The 26,503-nt window shown below is 48.7% G+C and overlaps 2 protein-coding genes across 2 annotated transcripts in view; both read left to right on the forward strand.

The window, feature by feature from the left end:
- Positions 1–4,129, forward strand: part of LOC136636048 (NACHT, LRR and PYD domains-containing protein 12-like) — a 16,620-nt gene extending 12,491 nt beyond the window's left edge. The window contains exons 6-10 of the mRNA XM_066611075.1: positions 1–1,097; positions 1,298–1,384; positions 1,758–1,928; positions 2,900–3,067; positions 3,476–4,129. The exon at positions 1–1,097 is cut by the window's left edge and continues 641 nt beyond it. Coding sequence (XP_066467172.1) covers positions 1–1,097; positions 1,298–1,384; positions 1,758–1,928; positions 2,900–3,067; positions 3,476–3,563 — 1,611 coding nt within the window. The 3' untranslated portion in view covers positions 3,564–4,129. The remainder of the gene's footprint in view (positions 1,098–1,297; positions 1,385–1,757; positions 1,929–2,899; positions 3,068–3,475) is intronic.
- A 5,386-nt stretch (positions 4,130–9,515) lies between these two features.
- LOC136636049 (NACHT, LRR and PYD domains-containing protein 12-like) lies at positions 9,516–25,761 on the forward strand. The gene is made up of 10 exons (XM_066611076.1): positions 9,516–9,926; positions 13,248–13,318; positions 15,240–15,406; positions 17,910–18,087; positions 19,446–19,511; positions 20,392–22,117; positions 22,373–22,459; positions 22,928–23,098; positions 23,981–24,148; positions 24,569–25,761. The coding sequence occupies exons 2-10, from the start codon at positions 13,285–13,287 to the stop codon at positions 24,654–24,656; spliced, it is 2,685 nt and encodes an 894-aa protein (XP_066467173.1). The 5' UTR covers positions 9,516–9,926; positions 13,248–13,284; the 3' UTR covers positions 24,657–25,761.
- Positions 25,762–26,503: the final 742 nt, after the last annotated feature.

Consider the following 26,503-nt stretch of genomic DNA (forward strand, 5'->3'; position numbering starts at 1 on the left):
AGCTTGCTGAATCAGAACCTGCTGAAGGGCTCTTCTGTTCTCCTGACCAGTCGTCCCAGCAAACTTGCCCAGTTGGAGACTGGAGTCCTGCACAGGGTGACCAGCATTGTGGGCTTCCTCTCCCAAGAGAGAGAACAATACTTCCAGAATTTCTTTGGAGATGATGCGGTTGCCGAAAAGGCCTTGGCACATGTGAGGGACAGTCAAGTGCTCTACACCCTCTGCTACAATCCTTCCTACTGCTGGATCACTTGCACCGCGTTGCAGCCTTGCTTCTCCGGCAAGAAAGGGCAGCCCCCTCCCCTCCCCAAGACAGTGACTCAGCTCTTTGTAGGCTATGTCAAGCACATGTTGTACCACCACACCAGGGAGCTCCCTGAGAAGGAAGAGGTGCGGGAGATGCTGATAAGGCTTGGCTGGTTAGCTGACTATGGCCTCAGCAACCGCGTTCTTGTCTTTGATCAAGACCACTTGGAATGCTTTGATGTGAAGAAATCTCCACTGCTCACAGCCTTCCTGGTGGAGAGTGTCCATGGTGACGGCTCATCTTCCCAAGTCACCTACTCCTTTGTTCACCTCACCGTTCAAGAGTTTTTTGCTGCCCTCGTGCATTACTTAGACTTCACGCAGGATAACTTTGATGACACAATGAGGCGTGTCAACGCTAGCGAAGGTGGAGAGTACGAGATCTTCCTTCGCTTCCTGTCTGGCCTCTCTCATCACATGACCAGGGCACCCTTGGAAGCTGTATTGGGGAAGTTCCCACTTGATACCACTAAAAATGTCATTGATCGGCTCACCCAGATGGACTGTAGTGTCTTCTCAGGCTTGGAGAAAGATGTGGGTAAAAAGAAGGCCTTGAATTTCTTTAATTTGCTCTTTGAGGCTCACAACGCCCCACTTGTGCAAAAGGTGATGGGCAATGCTGCCAGCCTGGACTTCTCAGACCTGTACCTCATGCCAGTTGATTGTGCCATCCTCTCTTACATCTTGAAGTGCCTCAAGTCAATTCAGGTCCTGAACCTGGATTCCTGCTTGATCCAGAATGAGGGGCTGCAGAAGCTCAGCCCTCAGCTGCACAAAATCGGTCAACTGAGGTAAGGTGCACCTGGTGCTCTAATGCGACCCATAGATGGGGCCTCTAAGAGACCATTAGTAGTGGATTTACAGTGCAAGCTTATACTCGGAAGTAAGTCCCAGTGTGTTCTGTGGGTCTTACTCTCAGGTACGTGTGTATAGGATTGCAATAGAGGGCTGAGGCAGGGTATCCAGTGAGCTCTTCTGCCTTCCTCCACAGCCTCCGCAATAATGATTTGAGAGATCCAGCCATGAAGGACCTTGTTACTGCTTTAAAGCATCCGGACTGTCAGCTGGAGACCCTGAGGTATTGTTTGCAAATGGCCTGGATGGTGGACCAGTCCTGGGGGAAATTCTCCAGTGTTCAGATTGGCTTGGATGTGTTGATAGGAATTCCTTGATTTAACCTGTTATTAATGGAGTTGTGGTTAGATTTATGTGGGGGGTGGGGGGGAAGCAAATCAATGCTGTCATGTTACATTGGGCTGCAGCGTTTAGCCAGTTGGATACACTGAAAACCTTTTGATGGTTTAAATGGATGTTCTTCCCTCTAAAGGTTGGCACCTTGGAGCTCAAGGGTTGGGAGCTTCATTTCAAAGAGAAAATTATGATGCTCAGAGATACAAAAATTTCCTTGCTTCTTCTCTAGCTTCACCTTTGTTTTGGCTCCTCTTCTCTAGGCTGACCAAGAATGCGCTTACTGAAGAGTGCTGTGAAGACCTTAGCCTGGCACTGTCAGAGAACCAGTCCCTCTTACATCTTGACCTGAAAAAAAACAAGCTTCGGGACAAGGGTCTGTCTTACTTGCTGGAGGCATTTCGCAGCCCTCGGTGCAAGATACAGACGCTCGTGTAAGTACCAAACAAAAAGTCCTATCTTGGGATGCATAGAATTTTTCAGAGATTGGCAGACATGGGCAGAGATTGGCAAGCTGGTTGGAGGTCTCCAAAGATCTTGACTACGCGAAATGTATTCATTGCTCCTCTGTGTGAATCTGAGGGGATAATGACCCCTAAGAAAATTAATTACCAGGTTCCATTTCTTATAAAGCAAAGCTCCGGTGGGAAGCAGGATGCTGGACTCTTTGGCCTGATCCAGGAGGGATTGTCTTAGCTTGTAATATTCAGGTGCTTTGTTTTGTGCTTGTGTCCTAATTGTGCTAGCCACCTTGGTGCCCTTTGGGTGGAATATATATCTAGTAAGTAAGTAAGTAAGTAATCAATCAATCAATCAATCAATCATTGCAGGATTAGTTGCCTATTAGGGGCCCAATCCTATCCAATTTTCTGTGGTAGGGAGGCAGTCAAAGAAGCCTCCTCAAGGTATCGGAACGTTCGTTCACTTATCTTGGGGCTGCATTGTGGCTGCACCGGTGATGGAAAATTGGATAGGATTCAGTCTGAAAGCTTTTAGTTCTGGAAATCAATGTGGATTGAAGGGCTGAACTCCCCCTATATCCGTGCTGTGTGTGTGTGTGTGTGCGCAAGATTTCATGTTTGCCTGCTCCCTCTCCCCAATGGCCTTCATGTGATGGTACTTGCCATCCACAGACTTCTGAGATGGGCACTCACAGGCTCCACAAACCAGGCACCCATGTTTTAAAGTGTGCTGTTCAAAGCTGTTGGGAGGTTTGAAAACAGATCTCTTGCATCACACCACTGTGGAGGTTGGGCGCTTAGTGGAGAGAGCAGCTTTTTGGAGAGCCGGTTCTAGAGCCAGACGGTCACTGTCGGGAAAGCCTTTTTATGAGCATCACAAGACCTCATTTCTGGAAAAGAGGGGACCTGGGCTCAGCTTCATTCAATGTGTCCCTCTGTTGCAGAATCCAGGAAAATGCCTTTACAAACGCATCCTGTGGAATACTCAGTGCTGCTCTGTCCACAAACACCAGCCTCAAGGCTCTGAACCTGAGTGGAAATCCTTTTACTGATGACTGTGCCCATGAGATGTGCAATTTCATTCAGACTTGCCCTGCGCTTACAGAAATCAGGTATGACTAGGGCTGGGGTGTTCTTCCTGAATGCAGGCTCCCAGACAGAACTTGCTGTGACCAGAACCTAAGGCCAGGCGCACACAAGGCTGCTTTCAATGGAGTCTGACCCTTGGTCCAGCTCAGTATTGTCTCTACACGGACTGGCAGTCAGGTTTCAGGCTAGAGGTCTTTCTTGGTGCTCCCTGGAGAAGCTACCGACGACTGAAACTGGAACCTTCTTCCTGCAAAGAGGGGCTCCACCCCCCTCCTTGAAAGAGAAACCAGCAGAAATGTGTGACTGGGGCGAGTCTGGGGGAGTCTGGAAGCAGGTCCCTTCTGGCTTACTGCTTACACCCATATAGGAAAATGTTGCCGGTTGGTTTTGTTTGGTGATGATCACTCGGGCTGTTTTGGTTCTCTTCCTAGGCTGAGCTTAACTGACATCTCTCCTGAGGTGGAAGATGCACTGAAGAGACTTGCAAGTAAAAGACAAGGCCTCAAGTTTGTCATTTGAGAATCCTTTGCCGAATACCATCCTGGGAAAACAAGCAGATACCAGGAGAGAAGACGGCTGCGTGTTCAGGACCAGTTAAGGGTTTGGGCTTAAGCGTAACTGGGCAATGGGAAGAGCATTGTCCTGGGATTCAGTCACTCTTCCAAAGCACTTCAAGAATTAAAACCTCGATTGGACTTTCCTCTGTCTGGTTGTGCCCGAGGGAGAGGATGAGACAGCAAGGCCCCCAGGGCATTGACTGGAGGGCTAGGCAGTGGCAACACTAGGGTTTGCATCACCCAATGTTCGAGGCCAGCGTGTCACCCCTAAGATGGACCCCTATCATGTGTTGGGCAGGGCAACACTCTGCGCGGTGGGCGTAGTGATGTACCATCACCCCACCCCTCTGAATTTTTGGCCACAACCTTTGAGAGTATAGAGCTATTTCAACGCAGTTTGCTTCATTGCATTCAGCATGAAATTACACATTGATTGATGTGTAACGTGGTGGTATTATTTGAAAATGCCAAGATTTTAAACATTTCAGTGATTGTCACGCCCCTGTGTACATCACCTGGGGAAGCCTGCACCCCTCGCAGCCCCCTAGCCGCGCCATTGGGGATAGACCCATCGAGGCACCCACTGCCAGTACCCACACCGCAACAGAGATGCATATTTGGAATCTCTACTCGGAGACTAGCTGCTGTGTTAAATTAACACCATGTGTGAAACGTTCGGCCCCAATTCCTACTAATTTAGGAGTCCAGCAAGGATGTGTCTTAGCCCCCATGCTGTTTAACATATTCATTAATGATCTGGCCCCTCATTTGTCCTACGTTGACGCCCATCCTCCTAAATTAGGTAATTTGCCGTTCCCCCTTCTGTTGTATGCAGACGATATGCTGCTATTGTCCTGTACGAAAATGGGCTTGAAGCGTCTTATCAACTCGTACATTAAATGCCTAACTTTCAATAAATTGCAATTAAAACTTAAGAAGTCTAAAATAGTGGTTTTCGGTTCCCAATGGAAACCTTGGTCCTTTGGTGGGAAGGCAATCGAACAGGTTAAAGTTTTCAAGTACCTAGGAATTCTGTTGGTCACCTCATCTCCGGGCTGCTATTAGCTCGAACAATTTATTAGTTCAAGCTACTTTGCGTTTGTTTTTTTTTACACCTGGGGCAATTCTTATATCCCAGCAGCGGCGCAGATCTTTAAGTCCAAGGTTCTGGCACGATTGCTGTTTGGTACCCCTATCTGGATTCCAGCTATTTCCATCCTAGTAGAACCTGTTCAATCCAGATTTCTCTATAAGATCTTTGCGGTGCCCCATTGCGTCCCTTACGCAGCATTGCGCCTCGAAGCTGGTCTGATTTGGGTTCAAGCTATCTATCGTTCATGTGTTCACCTCAGATTTGTAGAGCCTTTACGCTGGGTAGGTTTTATATCTTAACCTACGAACGTGCTAAGAGCAAGATTTAATAGACCATTGGAGAGTCCCCAGTCATGTTCTTGCGACCTGACCTCCAAAGAGTCCTGGACCCATGTATTATTGTATTGTACCCACTATATTGATTTATGCCATCAATTTCTATTCCCATTCTGGAAAACTTTCATGGTTCAGACATGGACTTGGTCCAGTACTTGCTGGATGAGAGAAATGGGTGCTGCTCATCAAATGTGGCAAAATATTTATTTAAGGTACTGTCAAGGCGTAAATTCCTCTGTATTGATGCCTGATCAATGACTGGTTGCAACCTTGAGTGTTTTAATTTTGTTTACTTGATGGATTGTTTATGCCAATGAAGGTGGAATGAATGAATGAATGAATGAATGAATGAAGAGATGCAAATTGCTCACTAGGCAGGAGGGCTTTGCATGGGGGCCCACCAAAATATGGGGAGGGAAGAAGTAACTAAGCCAAAATGCAACCAACTCTCGCGTCATGTTAGACAGCGACCAGGAGGAACAGTCTTCATGGGACACAGTTCTGGGAGAGGAGGAGCTCAGTGGTGGTGGCCGGTCCCAGTGAGGTTACTCCAGCCAGACCCTTCGTGCAAAAGGGCCCGTACGGAGGAAGGGGCGAGATCACTGCATCCATTACATTTAAGCGATCCAGCTCTGTCCCCTCATTCCGGGGACTCTTCAAATGAAACTAGTGGAGGAAGGAGTCAATGTGAGAAGAATGCAGGAGACCAGATTGATGTGCTCTCAGGATCGGAAACCAGAATTGGAACCCTGAGGATCGGAACCCTGCTCACTTAACTCTCTGTGTAGGCTCCTGAAGTCAATTGTGATCCTGGTTTATGTGCCACCCTCTGGCCCTCCAAAAGGCCCTTCGGGGGGGGGGGGCTTTAAATATTATTTCTGATTTTTGTTGGAAAACTAGAAGTGATGTTTAATGGCCTTCCGGAGACCTCAGAAGGCTTTCGGAGGGCCAGAGGACACTGCACGAGGCCTCCCCACAAGGGCTCCAGACGGGCTGTGAGAACATAAGAACTGCCCCACTGGATGGCCATAGGCCCATCTACTCCAGCTTCCTGTATCTCACAGCGGCCCACCAAATGCCCCAGGGAGCACACCAGATAACAAGAGACCTGCAAGGCTTCCTGGGAATTGTAGTTAAGAACATAAGAACAGCCCCACTGGCTCAGGCCAAAGGCCCATCTAGTCCAGCTTCCCGTATCTCACAGCGGCCCACCAAATGCCCCAGGGAGCACACCAGATAACAAGAGACCTGCAAGGCTTCCTGGGAATTGTAGTTAAGAACATAAGAACAGCCCCACTGGAGCAGGCCATAGGCCCATCTAGTCCAGCTTCCTGGATCTCACAGCGGCCCACCAAATGCCCCAGGGAGCACACCAGATAACAGGAGACCTGCAAGGCTTCCTGGGAATTGTAGTTAAGAACATAAGAACAGCCCCACTGGAGCAGGCCACAGGCCCATCTAGTCCAGCTTCCTGGATCTCACAGCGGCCCACCCAATGCCCCAGGGAGCACACCAGATAACAAGAGACCTGCAAGGCTTCCTGGGAATTGTAGTTAAGAACATAAGAATAGCCCCACTGGATCAGGCCACAGGCCCATCTAGTCCAGCTTCCTGTATCTCACAGCGGCCCACCAAATGCCCCAGGGAGCACACCAGATAACAAGAGACCTGCAAGGCTTCCTGGGAATTGTAGTTAAGAACATAAGAACAGCCCCACTGGATCAGGCAATAGGCCCATCTAGTCCAGCTTCCTGTATCTCACAGCGGCCCACCAAATGCCCCAGGGAAAAGGGGTGAGTGGATGGCAGTGCCATCCTCACAGGCATGGCTCCCCGGGGGTATTTGCCCCCCTGACTCTCCCTGAACACCGGTTCTTGAAGCTAGCAGGAAATGCTGGGCGCACTGTTCTGCCATCGCTCCAAGCACACTCTCCATTCCCTGCTTTGATTCCAGAGCCCATTGCAGGAAGGACGGGATCTTTTCTCTGCACAGGTTCTGTAAGCAGAGCAGAAAATCCAGGCGTGCTCAGAGGAATCTCAGCCTGCTCTGTATTTCCTGCTTGGATTCAAGGAAGAAGGAAGCCATGTAAGGGGTGTGGGGGCTGAGCAGGGGGCAATGGTGTTGTCAGGTGGCCTCAGGGAGCCCAATAGCTTCAACTGCCCTGCTTCTTCCCATGGTTCACTAGGAGAGTGGTTGGTTTGTGTGGCGTAAGAGTTATCAGGACAAAGCAGGAGGAGACAGGGCTGGAGTCAGAGCTTGGCAAAGCAGGAAATGAGGGGTGTGCTTTGAGCCCAGTGCTTTGCTATGTGAAGGAAGAGACTGGCAAGGAGGCTGGTGGTGAAAATGGGTCCGCGGTGCTGAAACAGGTCAGTTCACTATCACCTCTGCTTCAGCCCCAGTCCACCGCCCAGTGTGCCAGGCAGGTGTAGTGGTTCTGGAGTTGGGCTTAGACCTGGAAGATCCAGGTTCAAGTTCCTGCTCAGCCAGGGAGCTTCCTGAGTGAACTTGGGCTGGTCACTCCCTCTCTCATCTTCGCCTACCTCACAGGGTTGTTGTGAGTACAGAAGGAGGGAAGGGACCATGTACACCGCCCTGAGTTCCTTGGAGGAAGAGCTGGATAAAAATGTGAAAACTACAATAAAATAAATGTGTTTGGACTCGATTGCCTCGTGAACAGCCACTCCCATTCCCGCTCTTGTCTTGCTCTTAGCAGGGACACCACATGACTGAATGATGTTCTATATTAAAAAAACAAAAAAACGAACACCCTCTGTGAAAAAATTAACAAGATCAGGGAGAAGCTAAAGGTGGTCTCGGATGCCCAATTCAGGAAACAGTCAAAGTGAGCGTGAGGCTCTCATGTTCCACAAGAGGGCAGAAGTGGCATGAACAATTTTCCCTGTATGGGGAAATGGCCAGCAAGTCACTATGTGGAAGGGAAACACCTTCCACTCCTTCAAGCCTTGTTTGTGCACCTCTTGCGGCATCTGGGCGGGCCAATGTTGGGAACAGAGTGTGGGGATAGGTGGACCTTGGCTTGGATCCAACAGGGCTCGTCATATCCATATCCCTTTTGCCCTCAGGAGGAACATTCAGTCCGTAGACACATTCTCTGTTGCGGTGGTTCTCAAAGGTTTTAGCAACAGGACCCACTTTTTAGAATGACCATCTGCCAGGACCCCCCCAGAAGTGATGACATTAACCTGGAAGTGATGTCATGGCCAGAAGTGACATCATCAAGCAGGAAAATGTTTACCATCTCCATATAGCCAAATCAAAACCAGTCCATATAAAAAAAATCAAATGAATTAAGTAAGGGTGCAATCCAAAGTTGGTGCTGCGCAGGTGCAAGTCCCTTGCTCCAGCCCAGGAGTGTTCTCACCACTTCTAATGTTGGCTGGGCTGGCGCAAGAACATGGGCTGGCTTGCGGGGGCCAAATCTAGTCCCCGAACCGACACAAGCAGGTAGGTTTGTGCCAGCCTCTGGAGGCCAGTGCGAGGCTCTGGCGGGGGCAGGGAGAGGGTGGAACAGGGGTGTTCTGGGGAGGGGGAAGGGTGGGTGATGTGTGGGCCTGTGGACACGGGGGGGGGGAGCCAGGATCTGTCACTTAGACTGGATCCGAACAGGCTGCTCAGATCTAGGTGGCACAGGTCCAAGTAGCCCCTTTGGGGCTGCTACCACGTTATCCATTGTAAGGAGAATTAGCTTTCTTGCCCCAGGCTGAGCCGCAGCAAGCCCCAACTCTGCGCTGGATACAACCTTGTGCATTCACCCCTGTAGCCCTTCAGGGTCAAGCCCTGCCAGTAGGCAGGCTGCGTAACTGCTATTTAAGTGGGTACCTGCAGAGGTGCCAGACCTTGCGCCTTTGTATTTATTCATTTACACCACCCTCCCTCCAAGGAGCTCAGAGCGGTATGCAGAGTTCCATCGCTCTTTTTGTCCTCACAACAACCCTGTGAGGTAGACAAGGCTGAGATATTGTGACTGGTCATCGCCCTGAAAGCATCGTGGCTGAGCAGGGATTTGAACCTGGATCTTCCTGATCTAACTCCCACACCTTTTTGACTGGCAGCTCCCTTGGGCCATTGGCTCCAGCTCCCCATCAGGATGATAATCCTATACCCTATATAGTGTGGCGGGTTTTTTTGCAAGGATTCCGCACTCCCCTGGCTGGTTTCCTCTGCTCCCCAGGGACCCAAGGCTCACAGTTTGGGAACCACTGCCCTACGTGGCTGTTTTGGTCCTTCAAAAAGCAGATTTTGAAATACTGGGGGTTGGAAATACATCACAGAACCAATCAAACAGACTTGTAACATGGGACCCCCCCCCCCCCCCCACACACACACACATTCTTTGAATTGAAATACTCTTTCACTCCAGGGTTAATTGACAGCCAGCAGTTTGGAGACAGGGTGGGAAGTCCATAAGGGAAGTCTGGCCTCCTCCAGGCTGGCAGCCCGCCCTAAAGGGAGAGGAAGGTGGAGGCAGGATCCAGTGCTGATTTGTGGAGATGCTGGATCAGGTCATTCATTAACCCGCAGGGCCTGATTTAGGGGTGCAACTTGCAAAGCACAACTGGGGGACCATCCAGGCACCAGCAGCAAGAGGGGAGCTGTCCCAGCCCTGCTGAGTGGCTGCAGCTGACAAACCCCACCCCAAGACTCTGCTGCTGTGCATTTGAAAGTGAAAGTAAGTTGGCAGAGCCTTGAAGACATGGCGCCTTTCTCTGCGTGCCGAAGGAGAAGCCGCTCAGCCAAAGCTCCTCTTCTGCAGTCCTGATCAGGGCACAAGAGCCCGCCCTCTCCCCAGGCAGACCCTCTGTAGCTTTTGTTCCCTCCACCAGCTGTCCAGAAACTGCTGCTGAGAAACTGCTGAGTCAACAGGCAAGATTGCAAGGTCAGTATTTTTTGCACACACACACACCCCCCCCCCAAGATCTGTGGCACCCACAGTGACCTCTTGTGCCCTTTAGCCCACCTTGCTTCCCCTTCTGGGGAGGGGGGCTTCTCTGTGTGGCTAAGAGCGGTCCCAGCACTTGTTGCCTTCAACACAAGGCACTTGAAAACAATCCTTCCTTTCCTCTAAGGCAGTTTCTCAAACTGTGGGTTGGGACCCACTAGGTGGCTCTCAGTTCAATTTCCATGGGTGGGTCCCCCACTCTTTTCAATGTGTGTTTTATTTTTAATATATTAGACTTGATGCTCCCTTGGGATGTGGCTGCATTTGGGGAAATGTGACAGATCTATACTTTTAACAGGCTACTATGTATAACCTTTTATCAATGATAGTCAATGGGGCTTGCTCCTGGGTAAGTTTGACTAGGATTACAATAAGTTTAAACTTTGAAGTTACTTAATTGGTTTGATTTTGTCATATGGGGGCGTTGGAAAATTTTTCAGCTTGATGGTGTCATTTATTTTTAAGACTTGATGCTACCATGGTATTTAGTTATTTTATTTATTTTATTTTTTTATTTACTGCATGCATGTGACTGCATTTGGGGAAAGGTGAGACATCTGCTACTATGTATAGGCTTTGAACAATGACAGTCAATGGGGTTTACTCCTAGGTAAATGTGGCTAGGATTGCAGCCTTAGGGGTGTTTGGGGATTTTTTATTTTTTATTTTTAACATACCAGGAACTGCTTGGGAGGGTTAGGAAGGTTCTTTATTTTAAATGTATTTTTAAAGTTATACTTATTGTAAACTTTTAATTTACTTGCTTGATTTATTTGATTTTTGTCATATGGGGCTGTCAAACATTTTCCTGTTTGCCAATGTCACTTCCAGCCAAGACATCCCTTCTCAGTTAATGACATCACTCCTGGAGGGCTCCTTTTTAGATTGTCGTTCTAAAAAGTGGGTCCCAGTGCTAAAGCATTTGAGAACCACTGCTCTAAGGAGCACAGGGTGGTGTGCGTATCTCTTTCTTGATCTTCACAACTTTGTGCACAGGGTTAGGCTTGGGATACAATGACAGGCTTTGTGAGTGCCCAGCTGATGGGATTTTGAAGCCAGAATCTAGTCCGGTGCGCTAACCACTAGATCACACTCTCCCTTGGTGCTGTTTCAATAAGAAACGTTCCCAGCAGCACACACATCTAGGAGAGGAAAGTTCCCTTCTATATAAGGAACATGCCTTATATGGAACATGCCTAAACATGTTATGCAATCCACAGCTCTCGCTCTCTAAGCGGCAGCCCTCTGAGATATGTTTGGTTGAATAATGTTCAGATAACAGGCATCATAATTTTCCAAAGTAGCTTTAGAAGAGCAGGCTCCTTCTGAAGGTTGAAATAAATGAAGGAGAAGCAACTGCAGAACGCAGGCAGAGTATAGCTCATGCAGTGAGCCTTCAGCAGTGTGGTAGGGCCTCTGGCAGTCATGTTTGCTATCTAACAGGTGTGGCCAAACCACAGCCACACACATACAGCTCTTTGACCTGTAATTTGCAGCTCTCGTAAATATTTGGCTGAGCTCCTTTTTGCATCATATAAAAGGTAAATAACAAATTTTCAAGCTTTATCATTATTTACAGCAGTGTTTCTCAACCAGTGGTACGAGTCCCACCGGTGGTAGTTGAGGTGGTGTCTGGTGGTACTCGCAGGACCACCGGACACCTGCCACCCAGCAATGAGATCAGGAAGACAATGCAACCAACAGTGGTAGCAGGCAGAGCTCCAAAGCATGCTTTTCTGTGCTTGAAAAAGCGCAGGGCAAGAGCTTGAAAAAGCTCTCCCGTCCACCCTGAACCTCTTACTGGTGTTTGTTGCTTCTCATTTGGCCTAACCCAGAAACAACTGGTGATGATGTCGTTACCAGTTACTCCCAGTGGTTCTTTGAATAGGCAGACCATGTGAAGTGGTACGGTGGAGTCCAATGTTGAGAAACACGGTTTCACTGGGTATAAGAATCCATGGGATTAAAATGTAAGTTTAATGTTCATGGTGAGTAAATATATTGAAGAATTTAAATGCTTCTTAAATATTGTGGCTCTCAAACATCTGAAGTTTATCGTCTATGGCTCTTATATGAAGCAAGTTTGAGTACCCTGGTACAGGTTGAGCACCCCTTATCCTGAATTATGAAATACTCCAAAATATGAAATACTCTGAAGTTTTTTGAGCACCAACATGACTGCTTTTTTGCCTAAAGAAATACAATTGTAAACTTTTGTGTTTATGATTTCGTGCACAAGCCTAGTTTTATGCACAAAATTATTTTAAAATATTGTACAGAATTACCTTCAGGTTACGTGTTTAAAGGGTATATGAAACAGAAAGGAATTTCATGTATAGACTTTGGCTCCATCCCCAAGATCTCTCATTATGTATATGCAAGGATTCTGAAATATGGAAAAATCCGATATCCTAAACACTTCGGGTCCCAAGCATTTAGGATGAGTGATGCCCAACTTGTACATAACCTATATACAACCTGTAACCCATGCTTTAGTGACATCTAGATTAAATTACAGCAATGCGCTCTACGTGGGGCTGCCTCTGAAGATGGTTTGGAAACTGCAGCTAGTGCAGAACGCAGCTGCCCGTGTGGTTTCTGGGGCTCGCCGGTTCGACTCTGTGGGGCCGTTGCTTCAGCATTCCTGTTCATTTCCGGGCTGAATTCAAAGTGCTAGTGTTTTACTTTTAAAGCCCTTTATGGCTCAGGTCCAGGGTATTTGAAGGACCTCCTCCTTCCATACAATCCTACCCATCCTCTCAGGTCATCAGATTGGGCCCTTCTAATTGTGCCACACCAGTAGAGGTAGGGGGATGGCGGCATGAAATAGGGCCTTCTCAGTGGTGGCACCCTGTCTGTGGAATTCCCTCCCTCTGGAACTGAGAGCAGCTCTCTCATTGGAGTTCCTTCGGTAGGGTCTCAAGACCTTTTCATTTAGGGAAGCCTTTACATGCTAACATTGAGGGGTTGGCACTTTCTATGAAACATCTTCTAACCTGTGATCCAATTGTCTTTCATTGTTTTTGTGGTTTTAATTGTTTTAATGTTTTTAGCACTGTTTTTTATGGTTGTAAGTTGCCTTGAGGGCTCTTTGGCAGGGTATAAATCTCTTAAAAAAACAAATAAATATAAATAGGGTATTACGAGCTTATGTCTAGTTTTATCCATGTCCTATTGGAAGGCAGACCTTTGGAAAGGGCGAACGCGTACAAGCTGAAAGGCAATATAATTTTGAATTTTTCTTTCTCTCTCTGCCAGGCTTTGGTGAGCGGTATCAGAGCTGAGTTGCTGCCAAATGGCTTCCAAGGATAAAGTTGTCATAACTGAAGGTAGGTGTGTGTGTATTTTATGCACGACAGGTGGGCAGCTCTTGCCATGAGCCGGTTCACAGCAGACTGGTAACTAAAGAAAGACCATGCAAGATGCAGGAAGCTTTGCTTATTCTTTAACCAGTGTACAATTAGTCTGTGGAACTCCTTGCCACAGGATATGGTGATGACATCTGGCCTGGATGCCTTTAAAAGCGGACTGGACAGATTTCTGGAGGAGAAGTCCATTTTTGAGCATCAACATGATGGGCATGTTGGTGATGGGTATGAAGCCATCACCAGGTATGAACCAGGGGACATCCACTAAAATTGAGTGTTGGGAGAGTTAGAACAGACAAAAGAAAATATTTCTTTACTCAGCGTGTGGTCGGTCTGTGGAACTCCTTGCCACAGTATGTGGTGATGGCGTCTAGCCTGGATGCCTTTAAAAGGGGATTGGACAAGTTTCTGGAGGAAAAATCCATTATGGGGTACAAGCCATGATGTGTATGCGCAACCTACTGATTTTAGAAATGGGCTATGCCAGATGCAAGGGAGGGCACCAGGATGAGGTCTCTTGTTATCTGGTGTGCTCCCTGGGGCATTTGGTGGGCCGCTGTGAGATACAGGAAGCTGGACTAGATGGGCCTATGGCCTGATCCAGTGGGGCTGTTCTTATGTTCTTAAGCCATGATGGGTATGTGCAACCTCCTGATTTTAGAAGTAGGCTATTTCAGAATGCCAGGAGTGCACCAGGACACAGGTCTCTTGTTGTTTTGTGTGCTCCCTAAGACATCTGGTGGGCTGAGACATGGCCATGGAAGCAAGCCACTGGTTGTAAGGCGCCTTGGGTAACTCTTGGGGGAGAAAGGTGGGATAAAAATATGATAAAGAAATAAATCTCCAGGTATAGTGAGGAAATAGCCCTGGCTGAAACAGGGCAGAATTGGTGGAGGTAACACCAGGCTGGATGGACCAGTGATCTATTTGATATGTAAGGTGCACTCCTGAACCTGCAGGCCATGTAAACACAGGGTAGTTTGCCTCTCTTCGGTACAGGATCAGGGCTAGTGGCCCTCAGTGCCAGTGCTAGGTCAGGGTGGTGCTAGCTAGAGTGACGAAGAGATAGGTGGGGGCATGGGGGAGGTGGGGAGGAGAAGTTCTGGGGTGGAGGGAGGCAGGCAGAGGGCGGGGAGCGGGTGGGGAGGAGGCATGCTGGGGGAGGGAGTGGGGCAGAAGGGAGTTGGGACTGGTGGAGCTTCACTGCCAGCCCGACATGGAGGCTTTTGCTTCTACACCAACCCTTGGGTCACGGTAGAATCGAGTAGTCCTATTGCGGGACGAAAGTCCCCTTCTCCCGAGGAGCCTGCTTCAGGATGCCAGTCTGATGAATGCTCTGTCTGAGTCTTGTTTGTCTAACAGCACAATCCTATCTTGCCAGGAGGCCTGCACGGTATCCAGCAAAAAATAGGGTCCCAAAATGGCTCAGCCAGACATAAGGGGAAACTCTTCCCCTTACCCCCGGGTAAGCCACTGCAGCCTCAATGGGTCTCCTTGAACTTGCTCCACCTCAGAAAGTGGCACAAGTCCAAGGAGAGCGGAGCGGCTTGAAGCCGCTCTGCGTTGCTCAGGAATGGAGGTTGGGATCCGGCATATCTGCCAGGTCCCAGCCCCACCTCCCGCTCCCTGCCCGCCCAACCCCCCCGTCCCAGAACACTTCCCTCCCGCCTCCTCCCTACCTCTTCCCCACCCACCCCAGAGCCTTGCATTGACCAAGCTCGGCTGACGCAAGGCTATATGCCCGGGTTGGCTCCTCCGCAGGCTGGCGCACATGTGTATGCTGGCTGGCGCACATGTGTATGCTTTACGGCACATTTCCGACCCTCCTGGGAAGGGTGCCTTAGGATTGCGCCCTAAAGGATTTTGTGGTATCTCTTCTCAGAGGACATCCTAGCCTTTGCTGAATACCTGAGGAATTTCAAAGATGGAGACCTTAGGCGGCTCAGTGTGCATTTTCGCCCAGACATGATCTACGTCACTGAGAATGAATTTTCCACAGTGCTTTCGGATCTGACGCTTGAGAAGGTCATCACGACTCAGAAATCTCAGGTAATGCCATGTTACCGTTCAACAGAAAGGGAGGGAAAGAAGTTGCAATGTTGAGACCAGGCTGGTGGGGCTGCCCCAAGATGTCACAAATGCCCTGCCCTCAACGTACCCAGAGACGTGCCAACTGCCTCCTCATCACCCCACCTCTTCCTCCAGTTCTGTGGGTCCAAAAAAGAAGAGGGGAATGGAATGAGAGAGGTTCACAAGGTGACCAGAGGTCCTCTTTCTCCAGCACATGTCCTCTTTTTTAGCCTCATCTCCTGGAAATGTCCTCCTTTTCCCTGAAAGCGGGTCCCTGCAGGTAGTGCATACCCTTCTTGCAATTAATAAATTATATGTAATATAGTTTTAAATTTAATCATAACTAATATAGTGTTTAAATTAATCCCATGAAATTAATAGGTGAGTGTTTTTAGCTTTTATTTTGTCGTGTCCTACACTTTTCTTGGATGTCCTACACTTTGGGGTGCCTTGTCCTCTTTTGTGGTTATGGCACCTGGTCACCCTGAGCGTTCAGGAGAAGACAGCAGTGGTCACATGTCACCAAAATGTGTCTGTCAGGGGGATTGTGGTTGTCTGTGCTGCTGTTCTGGTCAGGCCAAAGGAGGAAAGCCCAACCACACGAATCCTGGTCTCATCTTGGATGGATTACTGCTCTGATCTCTGTGTGAGGAGAGCAGATCTCTTCGAAGAGTGCCCAGGAAGAACACAGCATTAGATCCTTGGTCACCTTGATGGATGACCTTTGCTGGGTCAATGATAGGGCAATAGGACTCATTTGGCTCTTATGGACCTCTTGGCTCTTTCAAAATCATTGACTATGGCAGTGGTTCTCCAACTTTATAGAGGCCCCAGTGGCATCACTGGGGGTTGCATCACCCGGTACTGGAGGCCAACGCGTCACCCCCATGAAGGACTTCCTCCCCTGAAGTGGGGGGGGGGAGGGAACGCCCTGGGCGGTGAGTGTGGTGATGTACCCCAACCCACAGGTTTTCTGGCTATAACTTTTGAAAGAATAGAGATATTTCAATGTGGTTTGTTTCATTGCATTCTGCATGAAATTACACACTGAATGATACATAACATGATGGTATAGGTCCAGCTTATTTATACATGGATGTTTTATACACGGATTTGACGAATGGCCCCTGCAAATAAGAAGCAATGTGCTGATCCCTAGAGAAGGGGAAAATGCATCCCTTTAAAATCAGTTTAAAAAAACTGAACAGTCCTTTAACAATGAGGGAGAGAGAGAGGGCAGCTGGCTGACAATCCATCAATCCTTCTCTCCCCAGCAGACCCCTCCCTTTCCCCTGAGCATGAAAGAAAAGTTATCACTTTGCATTGGTGAAGGGAGGGGATGAGTGAAGCGCCTTTGTAAGTGCTTGGAGGATGACTGATTGATGGATTGTCTTCTTAATGACTCTTATCTTACATCACAAAGGTCAGCAAGGCTGTTTTTAAATCGCCATGTTTTTTAAATGGATTTGCTATAGTGCGTTTTTTTGCCATCCACCTGAGTGCTTGGAACAGAACCCAGGCGAATAATGAGGCTCAACCTGTATTAGTAAAAAAAAAAAATCAAGATTTAAAAATTTTTGCCCCTTAGTGGTGTCACCCAGTGAGGCCCACATCCCCTCACTCCCTCAGTGACGCCACTGAGAGGCCCTAGAGGCTGCTGCCTGATTTAGGAATACCAAAGTGTGTGGCTGTAATGGTGATTCAGCAGCAGTGCTCCCCCCCAAAAAAATAGCAGCTGGTTTAACACTTGATGCGCGTAGCCTAATCTGCCCTGTCAGTTTCGCAAACTACCAAAAATTGGTCATGACCCACTGGTGCGTCCCTTACCCCTTGTTTGAGAATTGCTGGGTTATGATTTTCTGGGCAGGTTTTTGAGGTTTGAAGAACATACTTGCCATGGTCCCACTGGATCACCAGTTCTAGAATATGCTGCTGGGGGATTCCTGTTTGGCTGGAGACCTATATGCTCTGGGGTCCTGGATAGTTCTCTGGGGTCCCCATGCTTTTTAATGGCTGTGTGAAACCACTGAGCAAGGCCTTCTAGGAATTTGGGGTGAGGTATCGCCAGTATATTGATCACACCCAACTCTTTTTCTCCTTTGAGCTAAGCAAGGCTATGGAAGTGCTGAACTGGAGCTACTGGTAGCCTCCTTCTCAAGGCAAATATATATGGGGGAAGGCACAGTTTGGGGGTCAAAGGTTAAAACAACTCTCCCCCCAGTCCTGATCTTTGGGGGGGGGTGTCAACAATGACTATTGGTGATAATAGCTAAATACGTAGAAGGACTGAACTCAGAGGCAACCGAGCTCCAGATAAGAAATCACCAGGGACAAACTACATGGGAGGGCTGTTGCCTTCATCCGCTGCTTATGGGTTCCCGAAGCGGGAGGCTGGCTCAGATGGACCTTTGGCCTGATCCATCAGGGCTCTTTCTCACACACAGCTGGCTGTCTTATCTCCAGACTTGCTATTTCATTTTAGATGTATTTAGAACAGGAGAAGAAGCAGGATGCGACCAAAGCAGCGGAGATGCTGGTCGGTGACATTCTTACTGAGAGCCAAGTAGAGGGAATTGAGCTTTGGAAGACCCTCTTTGCTCTGAGGAGCAAATCGTCTCATCCCAACCTCCATGGGATGATAGAGGAAGTCCTCTCCAATGGTAAGTGACTGTTTGCTACTCCAGCTTTCCTTGAGAACTCTCTCAAAACTTCCTTCTGACACCTGATAAGTGTCTTTCTAAGTGGTATTAAAGGATGTGGGAGGGATTCCTTATAAATGTGTATGTTTGAGTTAAAACTTTTTCCCTGCATTCTTTTGTCCTTGCTGATCCTCTCCTCTTGACCAAGCACCTAAGCCCTGGAATACCTGCTGGCTGGTGCACAAGTAAAGCCACCAGGGGAGTGGTGGTGGCAGGGTGGTTCCCACAGATCTGACAGCCCAATTCTATGCATATCTACCCATTGTGATCAGTGAGACTTACTCCCAGGAAAGTATGGACAGGATTGCAGCCTGAGGGCCCAATCCTAGCCAACTGTCCAGCACCAGTACAGCCACAATGCAGCCCCGATGTAAGTTACCTTACCTTGAGGAGGCCTCTGTGACTGCCTCCCCACCGAAGGAGGCAGCACACGCCCTATTGGCATGGCTGCACTGGCACTGGAAAATTGGATAGGATTGGGCCCTGAGTCTCCACTTTATATATGGAGAATACAAGGAGGATTGGTCGGTTGCCCAATGCCATGTACTGCCTTCCCCTGTCCTCCTACCCGCCTTCCCAAAGTGGCAATCTGAAAAACTTGCACAAATATCTGCAAGCAAACTTAAAAGCTTGGGAGGGGGAAAGAAAGCATCTTGGGGGTCACACATGTTACTCGTCATTTGCAATTCAGTCACAATATGGGTAATGACAGGGTGACACATTCCTTTTGGAGGAGAGACAACTCGAGACTTGACGGAACTGACTGTTTGATTACAAATTCGTAGGTTGAGCGGGCCCCATGGGATTGTGCGTTTGTTATGTCAGTCACATCACACCAACCTCAGTTGGATCTCCCCAGTACAAACCCACAGGGGCATAACTAGGGTGGAGTGTGAGGGACACCTGTCCTGGGTGCTTCACCAAGGGGAGGGCATGACTGCCCCTATAGCTCTGCCCTAGTTATGGAGAAGGTGCTGGTGGCTTTGTGTCCCCTGTTTCCTTCTCCTTCAAAGGGGAGCTGTTGCAATGAGTGCCCCCCCATAACCTGGAAGTGACATCACAACGTCCCTGCCTTGGACACCAAGGCAGTGTGTTTTGCCTCTGTAAACCCAAGCCCCAGCCTGCTGCAGCTCAGCCCCCTTTCTGCATATTTCCAGGCAAAACTGGTATATGACTCAACATACCGTCTAATTTGGAACGGAGCACCCATATAATGTGACATGGCTTCATGCAAGCCTAAAGGGAGTTTGACTGCAGAGAGTGTTTGAATTTTGGTGTTGAAATGGACTATCAACTTGATAAACTTTTTTTTTTTTAAGGCAATGCTCTGTTAGAAGAGATTATCCTCAATGAATCTGGACACACCCCTGACCCAGTCAAGAAAGGTACCAGAGGGGGAAAGTGTGGGTAGGTGGGTGGTAGCAGCAGTGGGATCACTAGGGTTTTCATCATGCAATGCGGGAGGCCAGAGCATCACCCCTATGATGGGCTTCCTCCCATGCAGTGGGCAGGACAACGCCCTGGGCAGTGGGCGTGGTGAAGTACCATTGGCCCACCCCCACTGGTTTTCTGGCTATAACTTTTGATATTATAGAGATATTTCAACACAGTTTGCCTATTGTGTTCTGTGTGAAATTACGCATTGATTGATATGTAACATGATGGTATTATTTGAAAATATCAAAATTAAAAATTTTTTGGCCTGTAGTGGTGTCACCTCCCCTCCCTGTGCACTGAAAGTGTGGCTTGCCAGAGGCCACTGAGTGAATTCATAGAAGATGTAAGATCTGAAGTGGGGATTCCCTGACTCAACAGCAACTTGCCTACACCACCACTTTGTCCTCCACTTTTCAACATAGACATCTGGCCCAGGAATCTTTTCCCAGATCTTGTTAGTTTCTATTCTCACAGAGGGTTGTTTGTTTTTTTTTTTTAAATATAGAGCATCATTCAGTCATGTGATATTCCTGCTAAGATCACCTTTGGTATGCTCCAATAATAGTGTGACCGTGTAATACAGGTGTGCTCAAACTTTCAACTTTAGGGATGCTGGACCTTTAACAAGTGTAAAGAAGAGAGAATTGCAGCAGGTGCAACTTGTCATCCCACAGACGACAAGCTGCACCTGCTGAAATTCTCTCTTCTATACACTTGTTAAAGGTCCAGCATCCCTAAAGTTGAAAGTTTGAGCACCCCTGGTGTAATATGATATATGAGCAGGCTGGGCCTAACTCATAGATTCCTCTTGTCTTGTGTTCTGAGCAGCTTGTCAGGAGGAACACAAGAGTCTTCTGTATGAACAAACCAAATGGCTGAAAGAAAGTGGTGGTGCAAAAAATCCTGAAGGGCAGAGCTTGCCTCTCCTTAATCGCTATGTGGAGCTGAAGGTGGTCTCGGATGACCACTTCAGGAAACAGTGTCAGTGTGAAAATGAGGCTCTGGCCGCTGCCGGCGAGCTGAACGAGTACCGTCTCCGCCACAAAACACAATCTGCTCTGGAGCGAATCACACTCAACCGGCTTTTCCGTTGGTGCTTCCGGTCAAAACGCAAGCCCCTCTCTGTGATGGTGAGCGGGGTGGCCGGAGTGGGCAAGACAACCCTGGTGCAGAAATTTGTCTTTGACTGGACAAAGGGGAAACACTACCAGAAGTTCTCCTTTATTTTCTACTTCAAGTTCCGAGACCTCAACACTGTGGGGCCGAGGACCAGCTTGGAGAGCCTGATCCTGAAAGAGTATCCCAGTTTGCGGGACAAACTTGGGACAATTCTACAGAAGCCGGAGGATCTGCTGTTCATCTTTGATGGCTTGGATGAGAGCAACAGTAACCTGAATTTGAGCAGGAACCGATGCCCGAACTTCTGCACACAGCCTGGTGATGTGAAACCGGTCGATGTGATTGTAGCCAGCTTGGTGAATCAGAACCTGCTGAAAGGCTGTTCTGTCCTCCTGACCAGTCGCCCCAGCAAGCTTGCCCAGTTGGAGACTGGAGTCCTGCACAGAGTGACCAGCATTGTGGGCTTCCTCTCCCAGGAGAGAGAACAGTATTTTAAGAATTTCTTTGGAGATCATGCAGTTGCCCAAAAGGCCTTGGCGCATGTGAGGGACAGCCAAGTTCTCTACACCCTCTGCTACAATCCTTCCTACTGCTGGATTACTTGTACCGCTTTGCAGCCTTGCTTCTCTGGCAAGAAAGGGCAGGCCCCTCCCCTCCCCAAGACAGTGACTCAGCTGTTTGTAGGCTACGTCAAGCACATGTTGGACCACCACACCAGGGAGCTCCCTGAGAGGGAAGAGTTGCGAAAGATGCTGATAAAGCTTGGGGAATTGGCAGGGTTTGGTCTCAAGAACCACATTCTTGTCTTTGATCAAGACCACTTGGAGTCCTTCAGCCTGAAGGGGTCTCCATGGCTCACAGCCTTCCTGGTGGAGAGCATCCACGGTGACGGCTTATCTTCCCAAGTCACCTATACCTTTGTTCACCTCACTGTTCAAGAGTTTTTTGCTGCCCTCGTGCATTACTTAGACTTCAAGCAGGATAACTTTGATGACACAATGAGGCGTGTCGACGCTAGCGAAGGTGGAGAGTACGAGATCTTCCTTCGCTTCCTGTCTGGCCTCTCTCATCACATGACCAGGGCACCCTTGGAAGCTGTATTGGGGAAGTTCTCACTTGATACCAGTAAAAAAGTCATTGATCGGCTCACCCAGACGGACTGTAGTGTCTTCTTACGCTTGGATAAAAAGGAGGCCTTGAATTTCTTCAATTTGCTCTTTGAGGCTCACAACCCCCCACTTGTGCATCAGCTGATGAAGGATGCTCCCTGCCTGGACTTCTCAGAGCTGTTCCTCATGCCCGTTGATTGTACCATCCTCTCTTACATCCTGAAGTGCCTCAAGACGATTAAGGTCCTGAACCTGGATTCCTGCTTGATCCAAAACGAGGGGCTGCAGAAGCTCAGCCCTCAGCTGCACAAAGTTGGAGAACTGAGGTAAGGTGCACCTGATGCTCTAATGCGACCCATAGATGGGGCCTCTAGGAGACCATTAGTAGTGGATTTACAGTGCAAGTCTATACATGTTTACTCAGAAATAAGTCCCAGTGTGTTATGTGGGGCTTACTCTCAGGTACGTGTGTATAGGATTGCAACCTTAGAGGGGTGAGGCAGGGTATCCAAGAGGCGATACATTTCAAATGGACCTTTCCTGTTCCTCCATCCAGTGAGCTCTTCTGCCTTCCTCCACAGCCTCCGCAATAATGATTTGAGAGATCCAGCCATGAAGGACCTTGTTACTGCTTTAAAGCATCCGGACTGTCAGCTGGAGACCCTGAGGTATTGTTTGCAAATGGCCTGGATGGTGGACCAGTCCTGGGGGAGATCCGTACTGGGCCTGAGCAGGTGCTGAAATGGGTTTAGGAGAAGGAATACCCCAGCAAATTCTCCAGCCTTCAGATTGGCTTGGGTGTGTTGATAGGATTCCTTTTTTTAACCTGTTATGAATGGAGGTGTGACTAGATTTATGTGGGGGGGGGGAGCAAATCAATGTTGTCAGGTTACAATGGACTGCAGTGTTTAGCCAATTGGACCAAGAAACCTTTGGGCTGATTAAATCAGGGGTGTCCAAACTTTTTGGCAGGAGGGCCACATCATCTCTCTGACATTGTGTTGGGGTCTGGGAGAAAAAAAGGGAATTAATTTACATTTCAAATTGGAATTAATTTACATAAATGAATATATTAGAGATGAAACATATGATTGAATGAAGGTCTCATGATCTTTGTTTTGGCTCCTCTTCTCTAGGCTGTCCAGGAATGCGCTTACTGAAGAGTGCTGTAAAGACCTGAGCCTGGCACTCTCCGGGAACCAGTCCCTCTTAAGTCTTGACTTGAAAAAAAACAAGCTTCGGGACAAGGGTCTGTCTGACTTGCTGGAGGCATTTCGCAGCCCTCGGTGCAAAATACAGACGCTCGTGTAAGTATCAAACAAAAAGTACCATCTTGGGGTGCATAGAATTTATCAGAGGTTGGCAGACATGGGCAGAGATTGGCAAGCCGGTTGGAGGACTACAAAGATCGTGGTTTTGTGATATGTATTCATTGCTTCTCTGTGTGATTCTGAGGGGATATTGACCCCTAAGAAAATTAATTGCCAGGTTCCATTTCTTATAAAACAAAGCTCCTGCAGGAAGCAGGATGCTGGACTCTTTGGCCTGATCCAGGAGGGATAATCTTAGCTCATGATACTCAGGTGTTTGTTTTGTGCTTGTGTCCTAATTGTGCTAGCTGCCTTGGGTGCCCTTTGGGTGGAGTATAAATCTAATAGCTAACGAACTAAATAACTAACGAACTAAATAAATAATCACTGCAGGATTAGTAGCAAATTAGAGCTTTCAGTTCTGGAAAACAAAGTGGATTGAAGGGCTGAACACCCTCTCTATCCATGCCGTTGGTCTTCATCAAAATAAGTCATTCCTCCCCTTTTAAACATTAATGCACTGATGGCAGAGACACTCTTGTGTGTGTGTACAAGATTTCATTTTTGTCAACCCCTCTCCCCAGTGGCCATCATGTGGTAGTGCTCGCCATCCACAGAGTTCTGAGAAGGGCACTCACAGGCTCCACAAACTAGGCACCTATGTTTTAAAGTGTGTTGTTCAGAGCTCTTGGGAGGTTTGAATACAGATCTCTTGAATCACACCGCTGTTGAGGCTGGGCCCTTAGTGGAGAGAGCAGCTGCTTGGAGAGGCAGTTCTAGAACCAGACGGTAACTGTCGGGAAAGCCTTTTTGTGAGCATCACAAGACCTCATTTCTGGAAAATAAGGGACCTGAACACAGCTTCAACCTCTGTTGCAGAATCCAGGAAAATGCCTTTACGGACGCATCCTGTGGAATACTCAGAGCTGCTCTGTCCAGAAACACCAGCCTCAAGTCTCTGAACCTGAGTGGAAATCATTTTACTGATGACTGTGCCGATGAGATGTGCAATTTCATTCTGAAGTGCCCTGCGCTTACAGAAATCAGGTATGATTGGGTCTGGGGGTGTTGTTCCTGAATGCAAGCTCCCAGACAGAACTTGCCACGACCAGAATCTAAAGCCAGGCGCAAACAAGCCTGCTTTCAATGGAGTCTGACCCTTGGTCCAGCTCAGTATCGTCTGTTCACGGACTGGCGGCAGGGGTTCAGACTAGAGGTCTGTCTTAGTGCTCCCTGGAGCAGCTACCAGCAATTGAACCTGCAACCTTCTGCCTGCAAAGAGGGGCTCCACCCCTTGAGCAGTGGCCCTCTCCTCAAAAGAGGAACCAGCAGAAGTGGGTAACTGGGGCAAAGGGGGAGTCTGGAAGTGGGTCCCATCTGGCTTACTGCTTGCACCCATATAGGATAAGGTTACCTCTCAGTTTTGTTTGGTGATGATCACTCAGGCTGTTTTGGTTCTCTTCCTAGGCTGAGCTTAACTGACATCTCTCCTGAGGTGGAAAGTCAGCTGAAGAGACAAGCAAGTAAAAGACAAGGCCTCAAGTTTGTCATTTAAGAATCCTTTGCCGAATACCATCCTGGGAAAACCAGGAGAGAAGCTGACTGCGCGTTCAAGACCAGTTAAGGGTGTGGGCTTAAGCGTAACTGGGCAATGGGAAGAGCGTTGTCCTGGGATCCAGCCTCTCTCCCAAAGCACTTCAAGAATTAAAACCTCAATTGGACTTTCCTCTGTCTGGTTGTGCCCGAGGGAGAGGATGAGACAGCAAGGCCCCCAGGGCATTGGCTGGAGGGCTAGGCAGTGGCAACACTAGGGTTTGCATCACCCAATGCGGGAGGCCAGCGTGTCACCCCTAAGATGGACCCCTGTCAAGTGCTGGGCAGGGCAACGCTCCGCGCGGTGGGCATAGTGATGTACCATCACCCCGCCGCTCTGCATTTTTGGCTACAACTTCTGATAGAATAGAGATATTTCAACACAGTTCGCTTCATGGCATTCAGCATGAAATTACAGACTGATTGATGTGTAATATGATGGTGTTATCTGAAAATGCCAGGAGGAGCAGGAGGCCAGAGTGATGCGCTCTGAGGATCGGAACCCTGCTCACTTAAATCCCTACATTCTCTGTGTAGGCTCTTGAAGTCAATTGTGATCCTTGTTTATGTGCCACCCTCTGGCCCTCCAAAAGTCTTCCGAGGCCTTCGGGGATGGGCTTTAAATATTACTTCTGTTTTTTGTTGGAAAACTGGTAGTGATGTTTAATGACCCTCCGGAGGCCTCAGAAGGCTTTTGGAGGGCCAGAGGACACTGCACAAGTCCTCCCCACCGGGGCTCCAGAGGGGTGGTGAGGGGTGAGTGACTGGCAGTGCCGTCCTCACAGGCATCGCTCCCTGGCGTATTTGCCCCCCTGAGCCTCCCTGAACACCAGTGCTTGAAGCTAATACTGGGTGCACGGTAAGATCCAGGTTCAAGTTCCCGCTCAGCCAGGAAGCTTCCTGGATGAGCTTGAGCCAGTCACTCCCTCTCTCAGCCTCACCTACCTCACAGGGTTGTTGTGAGGACAGAAGGAGGGAAGGGACCATGTATACCGCCCTGAGTTCCTTGGAAGAAGGGCTGGATAAAAATGTGAAAACTACAATAAAATAAATGTGTTTGGACTTGATTGCCTCGTGGACAACCACTCCCAGCCTCCCCTGTCTTGCTCTTAGGAATCTTGCATGATGGACTCTCTGTGGATAGGATATGCTGCTTGGGTTCAGTTCTCCGCTCAGCCATGAAGTTCACTAGGTGGTCTTCGGCCACTTGCGACTTCTCGGCTGTCTGTAATGCAAGGGCAAAAGGGAAGGGGAAGAACAGAGCCCCAGCTCCAAAACGAGCCCTTGGGTGTCTCCTGCACCAAACCGCCCCTCAGAAGTACTGCTGTAGTATTTTTTAAAAAAATATACATATATAACCACACTGAACAGCCAAAGAATCACCACCTGGCTGTTCACTAGACCGTTTATGAGGGAAAAACAGAGGCTGGGCAAAAAGAGAGGAACACAAATCCCTCACTGGGTTCCTCACTGCTTGTGAGGAAAAAGTTGCCCGCTGAGGCGCAAAGTGGCACCCGCTGAGGTAAAAATCAGAGCCGATGTTTGTGAGGGTTGGGCAGGCTCCGGGCGTTCATGGAGAGTCCTGCCCAACTGCCCCTGACACTGCAATGGTGCCTTGACTGAGGGGTCTGCCTCTGGTTCCTCAACCTGCTGCCACCTCAGAGAGACGCGGACCAGGCACCGTCAGCCCCAACTGCTGAGGTACAAAATGGCGCCCGCTGAGGTAAAAGCAGACCTGATGCTTGTGAGCGTTGGGCAGGCTCTGGGCACTCATGGAGAGACCTGCCCGACTGCCCCTGACACTGCAAT

Source organism: Tiliqua scincoides, unplaced genomic scaffold (assembly GCF_035046505.1).
Source record: "Tiliqua scincoides isolate rTilSci1 unplaced genomic scaffold, rTilSci1.hap2 HAP2_SCAFFOLD_71, whole genome shotgun sequence".
Taxonomy (NCBI): Eukaryota; Metazoa; Chordata; class Lepidosauria; order Squamata; family Scincidae; genus Tiliqua; species Tiliqua scincoides.